This window comes from Tachysurus fulvidraco, chromosome 26, assembly GCF_022655615.1.
Source record: "Tachysurus fulvidraco isolate hzauxx_2018 chromosome 26, HZAU_PFXX_2.0, whole genome shotgun sequence".
Lineage (NCBI taxonomy): Eukaryota > Metazoa > Chordata > Actinopteri > Siluriformes > Bagridae > Tachysurus > Tachysurus fulvidraco.
Window position 1 is genome coordinate 3,209,208 of NC_062543.1, and position 11,769 is coordinate 3,220,976.

At 40.4% G+C, this 11,769-nt stretch overlaps 1 protein-coding gene across 5 annotated transcripts in view; it reads right to left on the minus strand.

The window, feature by feature from the left end:
* Positions 1-3,697: 3,697 nt before the first annotated feature.
* Positions 3,698-11,769, minus strand: part of hook3 (hook microtubule-tethering protein 3) — a 34,421-nt gene continuing 26,349 nt past the window's right edge. For 4 of the 5 annotated variants that reach the window (XM_047808961.1, XM_047808964.1, XM_047808962.1 and 1 more), the window contains 7 exons: positions 11,173-11,207; positions 10,988-11,070; positions 10,711-10,811; positions 10,480-10,584; positions 10,242-10,313; positions 9,370-9,506; positions 3,698-5,864 (listed from right to left, as the gene is read on the minus strand). In XM_047808961.1, coding sequence (XP_047664917.1) covers positions 5,849-5,864; positions 9,370-9,506; positions 10,242-10,313; positions 10,480-10,584; positions 10,711-10,811; positions 10,988-11,070; positions 11,173-11,207 — 549 coding nt within the window. In that variant the 3' untranslated portion in view covers positions 3,698-5,848. Of the gene's footprint in view, positions 9,507-10,241; positions 10,314-10,479; positions 10,585-10,710; positions 10,812-10,987; positions 11,071-11,172; positions 11,208-11,769 lie in introns of all 5 variants that reach the window. The other variant, XM_047808965.1, reaches the window with a different exon arrangement.

The window sequence follows — 11,769 nt, forward strand, 5'->3', positions numbered from 1 at the left end:
ATCCACACAGGTCCAAGGCACTGGAATCTGTAAGCCTTTTAATCCAAAACGCTTTGGTCGCCTCGCAAATATTCCGTTTGTGTTCCGAAAACTGGAAACAGTAGTGCGCCATCATCTTGTTTTGCCGCTCTAACTTCTCATTAGGGTATTCAAATTCTAAATCTACGTCATATTTATAGCCCAGGGCCTAACGAATCAAACAAGCCCTCACTTGAGCCAATCGGTGCTTGTATTGCAGAGATAGACGGCTGAGAAGCCAATGATGTCATGACATAATTTTTGGGAACCCGCCTTTGACTGACAATTACTCCTTCCAATAGCAATGAAATGGGCCGGGACCTCTACAGCTCTTTAGCCAATAAGCAGACGATTCCAACGATATGCAACATGCCGCGTCTCCTCTGCCAGGATCTGCGTGAAAAAGCTGCGCAGAAGAATTCTTGCGTAATCCTTGACCTTTTGTCCCTCTCACAGCTCAGGGTGTCAAGTTACAGGCCTGTTTTCACACCAGAGTGATAGACAGAGAGTCTAGGCTTGTTTTAGGCCTTTTAAACTGAGCATGCAGTCTTTTAATTCAAAGTTATACAGTAAACAAGTACACAAAAACGCTGCACCAGACGACCATGTCCGTAGAAAAATATTTTTATTGAAGCCATTTTTGGGTCTATTGACTATTTGGTCTTTTTTGGTGAAAGCCAAGACATGTGGCTATGACCCTCAGTTGTTATTTGGTCCTTAACATGTTCCAGAAAAATAAGATTAATCAGTTTATCAGGTAAACAACCCAGGCGGAAATGAAAACCTTCCATTCTAGCCTCTGTAACTTTGTGAAACTAGTTTCAATCTGAAACTAGAGAATCTCTTCTTTCCAATGAGACCAGGCTCACCCCTGTGTGTCAAAGTATGTGGGAGCTGTATCACTTTTTGTTGGGTAGGTCATGTAGGCGAAAAACCTGCAAAAGGGGGCCATCTCAAGAGGGTTTATTTAAACCTGTGATTTACGCCACAGCCAGAACTCTCCTGATCAGAGATCTCCCAAAATGAGAAGATCGGCAACTCTGCGGTATAAATCTGTACTTTAATTATCTGAGTTTTGCATGAACATGATGTTTTCTCCTTTTCTCATGTTAACTTTGGCTCCTGACTATCATTCCTGTGTGCGTTTATGAAGCATCCATGTGCAAATGCTTTTGCCACGAATTCGGTTCTCCTCCCTCGACCTGCACTGCATCATCGCGAGACGGCTGCTCCGTACTTCACCAGATTATGAAATGCAGCACACACCAGGGTGATATATTACAACATGGTGTCTCTGAGTGTACTTTCTCCAGCACGGGGTTCCGTGAGACTGCCGAGGCTGGGTTGTGAGATGAATAAGTATCCTGATGTATGTAAATGTAACCCAGCACGATAATGTCGGAATATACAAAAGAACAGGAGAAAAAAAAATCTTACCTAAAAACCATGCATCCATTCATCTTCTGTCCTGATAATTCTACACAGGTTTCACGGGAAGCCAGCAGTCGATCCCAAGGGATTTGGAGCACATGGTGTGAAACACATCACTGGTGTGAATAATGTTACTTTTATTACCACAATGTTGCTTATTTTTCTATGATCTGGAGTTTTTTTATTCCTCTTCTATCACAAAAACTGTTCGTTCCTTAACTAACAACATGTACTATAAATGTTTGATCCATTTATAGTCACATTTAATGTTTGAATGAAAAGTTTGTTCTTGGTGTCACTTATGTTATAGCGCTTGTCCCATCATCTGCATACTTTAAGTTCACTACTTTAAAATAAATAAGACAGACAAAACTTGTGGGGTTACAAAGAAACAGGAAATTGTAAATGCCCTGTGATGGGTTGGCACTCCGTCCAGGGTGTATCCTGCCTTGATGCCCGATGACTCCTGAGATAGGCACAGGCTCCCCGTGACCCGAGGTAGTTCGGATAAGCGGTAGAAAATGAGTGAGAAATGAGTGAGGAAATTGTAAAATCCTGAAGACTTTCTTATAGCAGAAAAACTACTGAGTGCTACAAAGCACTAAAACTGAAGGCTCCTTCCATAAATGTTACATTAAAATCTTAATAGAAAACTCTCACTATCTCACTCTGTCACTCATTTTCTCACTCATCTCAGGCGTCATTGGGCATCGAGGCAGGATACACCCTGGACGGAGTGCCAACCCATCGCAGGGCACACACACACTCTCATTCACTCACACACACTCACACACTTTTCCAGAGATGCCAATCAACCTACCATGCATGTCTTTGGACCGGGGGAGGAAGCCGGAGTACCCGGAGGAAACCCCCGAGGCACGGGGAGAGCATGCAAACTCCACACACACAAGGCGGAGGCGGGAATCGAGCCCCCGACCCTGGAGGTGTGAGGCGAACGTGATAACCACTAAGCCACCGTGCCCCATTAACAGAAAAAAAAGTTTTTTATTTATTTGTATTTACTTCACAAGTTCAAATGAATTGAGAATCAGTAAGCACTGTGGTAAAAAAAAATGGGTTCATTTGCATTGTGTATTTGACTTCTAAGGCACTTTTTTGTTTTCTGTTAAACAGCATTACGAATTATATCATGGCTATACTTTTTCCAGACAGACCTATTCATTAAATCATGAATCTGGGATAGATAATAGATCATTTCCTGATTGTGATGATTTTCTCCACTAAGCATTTGGAAATTATTATAAATTAGCTCCCAAAAAAAAAAAAGTAATCTTGATGAGCGAAATGAATCACGTTATAATAAAATTCTGGGCTCCGATTGGTCGGGTGCAGAAACTTGACCTGCCAGACAGAGAAATATTACGCCGTCTGAAGTTAAGCTCCTCCAATAATGAGGTAAGAATATTCGGAGAAGTGGGGTCAAGGTTCAAACTCATATGTCTTCACCTACAGAGACACGAAGAAGCCGGGATCCCAGAACCGTCCCTGCTCCCCACTTCTTACAGCAAATTGGTCTACTTCATCAATCCAATACAGATGATAGTAATCAGAGCCAGAGCGTGTTCTGTTCCTCGCCTCATCTCTGGCTCAGATTATTCCAAATTAATCCAAGGAGAGAAAAACATGGAGCCAGTTCAGGGTTTGTGCACGATCTAGCGTCATTTCTTACAGACCCTGACCTGTCAATAACTATACATTTAAACACTGATCTTTGCCTGTGTCTGTGATGATCTGTCAGCATGTGGAGAATCAGGGCAGGTCTACAAAAGTATTGGCACCCTCCATTTAAATGAACAGGAATGGCTATACACTAAATAAATAAATAAATAAAATGAACGAAATGCATCATGTTATACATTCTGTTAATAAAGGCTTCTTCTTTTTCTGTTTAAGTATTTAATATTAAAAGTGTTTATTTCATTAAAATGTGCATTTTTTTAATTATTATTATTTTTACCAGCAGTGGTATTGTTGTTATGCATAACATTGTTTTATTCTATTCTTACAGTTCATTTAACTGACCTTAATATTATTACGATATTTTTAAACCTATTTTTTAAATTAGATATTTTTTAATTAGAGTTTAAAAAAAATCATAATATTCTTATAACGTTTTAAAAATTATTCCTCTAATTAAGATGATTAGATATGAAATATTGGTTATGTTTTATATGTATTTATTTGAATGTGTTAATGTATCTATCCCAAAACACACACACACACACGGTGAGATTTTTTTACAAGCTTTATTTACAACTTGATTACCAACTGTACATTTTTGCAGAGAAGGAAGCACATTTTTCCCTCAAAGTTCCGAGTCACGTCTTATAATTCACCTACAGTCCATCATCTCCTTTCCATTCCTTTTTTTTAATATATATTTATATAAACTAACGAGCAGGAACTTCCTCCGCTGTCTTACACAGAGCGTATGTACATACTGTATACAAGCAATATAAAACTTGGCAAATGGAGAGATTATTTGCTACTTTGACTAGACGTAACATCTTCCTATGCATAAAAAATACACATCGATCGTAATACTCGAGAAAGTTGACCAAATCGTCATTGTTTCTTCTTCCTTTTTTTTTTATTATAAGGGTTTGCCCGAGGTCTCCGATCGGAGCAGATCCTTTCCTATGGACGGCTGTGAACGTGTAGTTTTCTTCTGAATTTCATTTTAAATATCTAACACTGTTGTCAAGACCACGTGTTGTGTGTTCAATAACTCACAGATGCTCTTACGAATTGTACACTAAATATATATATATATATATATGTAAATGTATATATTGAAAAAAAAATCAAATAAAAAAATCAAGATGTAACAGTACAAAATGGTGCCGTATTGCTATAAAAGCGTTAATGTACATGATGAGGTGTAACAGAAAGAAGAAAGAAGCAGCGGAGAAAGTTATTCAACTTCACAAGGTTTACTGTATTAGTCCATGAAGTCGTCACCGGATCTGAGGTAAAAGTAGTTAATCGGACAGAACACGCCCCTTATCGATCGTCCGCACGACCTTTTATTGAGCATAGATGCACATATTAGAGACCTAGAGAGCTGACGATGTCACTGACGCCACATACCGTCTCTGTCCTTTAATGTAATGTAAACCTATTTCACAAAAAACGTGACCTAACAATGTTAAGAGCCCCAGCGCTAGAAGGTTCTGTATTTAGCGAAGTAGCTTTCCGGTTTTCTCTGCTAGTTATTTTAGCCGCTTTTATGCTTTTCCCCCCTTCAGGGCAAGTGAAGTTCACGCTGTAACCATAACAACGATCTTATAAATCCTAGCTAGCATCAGCTATCTAACTAACCTAGCTAGCGCTCTAGTTGTGTTAATATTAGTTTAAATTAAGATCGAATTCGTTGGATTTTTAGAGGCCGAAGAGAAAAAAACGACTCGAACGTAAAACTCCATATAAAGTTGATCATTTTTGTTAAGTTGGAATGCTTGTAAAGCTGACCAATCAGATCACAGGTTTTATGACATATCTGTAATTAAACAGGTCATAAAACTTAAACAAACAAAAAAAAATTTACCTCAGAATTCCAACATTTGATGCTTTGCTGTGACCAAAATAATCAGTTGTATTCTTCTGCCTTTTCCTAAATGTAATTCTTTGGTGGGACGACGTGCGAAAGCAGCCTGAAATCCATCGGTTCGAATAATTATTTAACAAAGATTTGTTAAGTAAATAAATGACCATTCTAGCATCACATATTTTAAAGAATTATTATTATTTTTTTTATATATATAGAATTTTCAGTGTTTTTCTCTGAGCTAGGTTTCACTTTCTGTTGTGAGGTCTCTAATATGCACATCCATATACAGTTATATGCTTTCTGCTTGGAAAAGCCTTAATGTTTAATTAATTAATTAATTAATCAATCAAACCTTTACCTCCTAATACTGTCAGAAAGAAAAGAAAAAAACAAAACAAAAAATATTTCCACAAAACACTGACATGTAGAGAGTGGGGGACAAAATTTGTTCACAGGGCCATAAAAACATAATAATAATAATAATAATAATAATAATAATAATAATAGAAAACACTTCAATCAAATTAGAAATAGAAATAATTCTAATAAATATTCAAAAGAAAAGGACTGTTTTTGACCTAGAGACACTTCACCACCTGTGTCGTAATTCAAAACATTGTAATACTTATATCACTCCCCAGTAACCTCCAGGCCCAAACCCACAGACAGGTGCATGCTGGGATAGCAGACGTTTAGGAACGCAACACATGAATGCTGATGAACCCGGACTGGAGGCGAAAGACCCGTGAGGGAGGTGTTAGTGCGTGTTGAGGTGTTATTCGATCGCAAAATCATGCATCATGCAGCCGCGCCGCCTCGACTGGACGCTCATGCCTTTACATCACTGCGGAGGGAGGACGCACACACACACACACACATACACACACACACACACAGGGGGAGAGAGAAACAAAGAGGGGACATTGACAGCAGTCAAACAAAATGGCTGATTCATGTTGATTTCTGAATGTTAATGATGGTTAGTAGACAAACAGACTACTGAGATTAGATTGTGTTCAATGATAAGAAAAGAAAAAAAGAAAATCGCACCAACATCAAGAGCAAATCAGTTTGTTGTGAAGCAATGAGGCCTATTGTTATTATCCATCCATCCATCCATCCATCCATCCATCCATCCATCCATCCATCCATCCATCTTCTACCGCTTATCCGAAATTATTATTATTCTTATTATTCTTCTTCTTATTATTATATTTATTAGTGTGTGATTATCGATGAGAAACGTATGTTATGATGCTGACAAAAAAAAAGTTATAAAAAGATTAAAAGAGAGAGAAAAAAGTATAAATGAAAGCACAGGGAATTCTGTTTACTGTCGACTCAACGGCACATGTGGTGATTAGGGGGGAAAAACGCATCAGATTATCAGACAACCCGAGTTAATCGAACGCCGCCCAAATTCCCGGAGAGGAATTCCGAGATCCATGTCTGTAAGGGAGGGGTGTAGTTTTTCCGACCCCGTTATCCCCTGAGACTTTATATTTTCTCACTCGTATAAAAAAAAAGGCCATTAATTGTATCATAAAGGCGCGACATGAACTGTGACATTCATTGAGCACAAATCCTGCACGCTAACGCACTCGGGAGAAACTCAGTTACAGGAAAATAATAACTCCGGGGCGTCGTGCTGCTTTATTCTAGTAAGTGATTTAGGCAGCCAGAAATGTGGTGTGAAGAACGAACACCGACACGAGACTGTGTATAATCTGCGTTAACACGAGCGTTACGCCGCTATTACAGTAAATTAACTCCGTTTAAGATAATTGTGCTTTTTGATCACAGAGGTTTTTTTTTTTTTTTTCCTATCCGGAATGTTTCTGTTTTCCCGCTCGTACCTTGAAGGTTATCGTATCGACGGGGTCGAGGATTGATGCAGATTTGGCAAGGCAGTAACCGCTTGAAGGTCTGAACCGATCGGGGAACGATTAATCCTGATTAATAATTAAATAAAGGAGTCATTTTAAAGCTTTGGTTGAATTAATAAGGTGAAGAATGGGCCGTGAAACGAGGCCTCGCGTTTGGACGACCGACTTGACGGATCGGAACACGGACTTTAATCTGAAGTTTTAGTTCCAGAGATTGTTTTGCGGCTCGTTTTTAAAGGCCCTGTGAAAAAAACAGAAGGAAAAGGGATGCCGTGTTAATGCAGAACGTAAGAGACTACAGTAGCGTTTTGAGTTTGAAGTCTTATTCGTTTACTAAAACAGTAAATTTATAGAATTATTTATTATTAAAAGTGTGCAGTCGAGACTCTGTTGATGTTCTGTAAAGCTTCGTCTGTTGTTAAAAGCGCTATACAAATCCATTTGAATTCAATTGAACTGAATTGAGACTCAGGACTGAAACTGTGAGCAGAAACTGCAGGTCTGCTTGCGCCATATTATCACCATGGCAACAACTGGAGTTACTTATGCAACTGTTTGAATGCGATTTTAAAAGAACGGACCGACGGGTCGTGCCGGCGAACCGATACAAACGATTAAATCGTGAATAAACGATTTTAAAGCCGATCATATTTATCATCGATGATTAACTTTCTCTTCGTCCGCGCTGAAGGATTTGACTTAAGGACGGTGGAAAGTGTGATCGAATGATGAAATCCAACCTAGAGAATCAGAGATCGTGTTTATTTCTAGACCCCGATTATTATTTGTAAAGCCGCCTTCACGCTGCACACGACAAACGGCCGCAGATAAACCGGAAGTCATTCATTTCCTATGGAGAGTCGCAAGGTCGCTGCGTGAGGTGCCGACCGTCTGCGGATCCGTCATTTTCGGATCCGTTAGAAAAATCAAACTTGTCCGACTACACTACGTGACTCGGAGAAAAAGTCTCGGCGAGGAGATTTTCGTGGTTATTTTCGGGTGTCACGAGAATGTTGACGTCTACACGATCATATCGCACATTATGTGCGACTGCCACTAGGGGCGGAATGCGACAGTCGTGTCCGTTTGTCGTGTGCGGTGTGAAGGCTGCTTAAATGCCTTCCCGTTTTTTTCGCCTTAAAAGCCGTTACAAAAAAAGATGATTCTCACCGACCTCAAATGGACGTTACAAGTTTGGATATTTTGATCTCTTTTCTTTAACTCATTTTCCATATTCCAATTTTAGCACGCAAACGCAGTCCTCGGAGTCACAGACCTATTCGTGATGTTTGTTAATAAACTAGTTAAACTAAAGAGAACCCCTGATGTCGTATGTAATAGTGCCGGACGGGAGGAGTCGCTTCATGAGACAAAATTGTGCACCGTGGTGGTGGAAAAGTTTTAAAGCTACAAACACGACCATATTGTTGCTACAGCGTGGAGGAGGTTTAAAACCCTGTCTCGGGGAAAACATTCATTTATTAAAATCATGAATTAAAAAAAAAAACTCCACTCCTATTAACACTGAGGGGGGAAAAAAGGTCTGAAACACAGCAGAAAATATTGCATGTGTGTGTGTGTGTTAGAGAGAGAGAGCTAAAGAGAGAGAGAGAGAGAGAGAGAGAGAGAGAGAGAGAGAGAGAGAAAGAGTTCAATGCATAGATACAACCTCTAGAACGTCTTTTGAGGGGAAAAAGAATCACTGCAGGACAAAATGAAAGAAAGGATCCACATGAATGTCGGTATAAAACAAGGCAGAGCGTTTAAATGCTGCTAGCATTTTTTCCTCTGTGGTTATTTTAGGATACGAGTCAGAAAGCTGATCTGATATCAGCTTGTTCTGGATTCAAACAAATACTGCAGCAGTATAAGGGGGAAAAAAATTGAGCTGATCCCAGATCAGCCTCCCAAACTAAGGCCTTACTGACGAGGTTTTACAGAGAAACACATCAAGTTATTTTTTTTTTTGCTTATTTAGCAGGAGCACTACATACTGCATCCTAAACACTTGAGAAGTTGTAACAAAAACAAGCAAAAACAAACAAACAAAAAAAAAAAAAAACGGTGTGCAACAGTCAACACTTCGGAATCGGACCACGTCACCTCCTGTATTAATGAACACTACGTCAGAAAGCCATCATTAAAAAAAAAAAACGCTTTCAAATAATAAACATTTGGAAAAGTCAAGCTTGCTCCAAGAGCAAGCTTTCACTCCTTTACATCATCATCGTCATCATCATCATCATCCTAAAACACACGTGCATCTCTGCTTAAAATCCCTCTGGGTTTAATCTTTAGGAAAAGAGGAAAATTTTAGTGGGACTGTAAACAAGATTCCAGATTCAGACACCCTGCGATGACGTTTAGCTGGGAGAAGAAGAAAAGGAGAAGGATGAAGGGCGAGGAAAGAGACAGGCGTCTTGTTTGACCACGGTGTTGCCGTGGTGACGTTGGGGAGTCTACCTGGCTGTGGCAGGCTGCACGTGGCCTGGATACGAGCGCCGTGTGCTGGTGGCTTGTCTCTGACGTGCCAGGAATGATTGACCTGATCCTGTGCTGGCTAAACGGTCCTCTGCTGCTTTCTTCTGGAGAGCCATGCCCTGAGAGAGAAAGAGAGAGAGAGAGAGAGAGAGAGAGAGAGAGAGAGAGAGAGAGAGAGAGAGAGAGAAAGAGAGGAAGATACTGTCACAATCTAAATAAATAATATAAGTTCACCGTCAAATATGTGGCTACTAACAGGCACAGAGGCCACACCTCCTCTTTATTAGGGCTGAGGCCACACCTCCTTTACAGTGGCTGACCCACTTCGGGACTGACAGGTAGAGAAGCCACACCCACTTCAAAGAGACTGACAGGTAGAGAGGCCGCACCCACTTCAACAAGACTGACAGGTAGAGAAACCACACCCACTTTCAGAGACTGACAGGCAGAGAAGCCACACCCACTTCAACGAGACTGTCAGGTAGAGAAGCCACACCCACTTTGAGACTGACAGGTAGAGAAGCCACACCCACTTTAACAAGACTGACAGGTAGAGAAGCCACACCCACTTCAACGAGACTGACAGGCAGAGAAGCCACACCCACTTCAACGAGACTGACAGGCAGAGAAAAACACTCCTGAAGTTTTAAACGTGTATCATGAGAATGCTAAAAGCTGGTTCATAGCACAACGGTGCCCTCTAGAGGACATTAACTCACTTATTTACTGCTCAGTGATAGAATTAAAGATGTATATATGAGCGTACATGACCTCCTCTACCTCCTGACCAATCAGATTCGAGAATCCGACAAGGATGTGGTGGTTTATTACATAACTAATCTTTACACACTCACCATATTGTACCAGGCAGATACAATGAGTTTCTCCTCATGATCTCGCTGACACTTCGCCTTGTCGTACTCTTTCTGTAAACACACACACACACACACTGCTGTTAAACACTTTTAACTCGGTAGCAGCTGTGAGTGACTGTGACTGTAAGACACACGATCTTTAGTGTATTGTGTGTGTGTGTATGTGTGTGTATGTGTGTGTGTGTGTGTATATGTGTGTGTGTGTGTGTGTGTTCACCTCCAGTGAGTGCAACATCCTCTCCTTCTCCTGTAGCTGGTTCTTCAGGGCCTGAACCTCAGGAGCTGAACCCTGGTTCTGTTTAGGGTCCAATGTCCTAATGACCTGAAACCACACACAGACACAATCAGCATATTACACATACTAACACACGCACACACGCACACACACACACACACACACACACACACACACACACACACACAATACACTAAAGATCGTGTGTCTTACACTCTTTGCTTTCTCCAGATATTTCTTATATCTCTCTTCCATCTGCTTCATCTCGTCGTCCTTCTTCTTCAGAGCCTCCTCCAGATCCTCGATCCTCTGAGCTAAAAAAAAAAAAAAAAAAAAGGCAGACGTAAAATATCTGGAGGACCGTTTAAAGTGGACGAGACATTTTAAGAGAATTCTGTGACGACGTCATTCTTGGACTTTCTTTCTTTTCACTCTATATTCAGTCTTACACCGAACTCAACGACAGACGACAGACAGACACCGAACTCACCACTGGTGTTATATTTGGGCTCCAGGTCCTCGATGATGGCGCTCTTTTTCTGCAGCTCGTTGGTGGCGTCTCTCAATTTCTCTCTGAATCGTTGAGAGCAAAAACAGAGGAGAAAAAAGATGAATGCAAAAAGTGTTCGGTGTGAAAGGACAGAAAGCTGCTAAACTTAACCGTTGATTACTTACAAATGTTCCTCGCACTTCCGCTTTAGTAGAACCGACTGCAAGAGACAGAAGTGTGGATTTAGACACACATGCTCCCTTATACACACACACACAGACGATGTTTAACTAAACATCTCCCTCTAGTGGAGCTAAAGCACATTACATTATTTTAGTCCCTCAACTCTTGATTTTTTGGGTTTTTTTGTGCCCCAAAATTTTTCAGTCTTTTTTTTTTTTTTTTTGCTTTCTTTTTAATTTGTGATGCATTTTTTTATTTGTGGAAAACTACCTGAACTGGTGAAAGTACAAGCGCCTCACGCAGCGGTATCGGATTGACTACTCAATCCTGAGAGCCACAGACCACAAAACACTCCCAAGTGAATGTGAAAGTGAGAAAAAAAAGAGAGAGAGAAATGGAAAGAAAAGCTGATACAGCATCTCATTTGGTTTATTTTCTAAATCTGTTGGGTTTTTCGATTTCACTGGATCGGTTCTGCGGATGCTGGAGAAAAAGCTGTCACATAAACCGTGTCTTCACTCGTTAGCATTAATGGCCTCATTAGCGTTAGTTGGCTAATGAGTGTGCAGCCAGTAGAGTGGACATGGTTCGATCTGTGG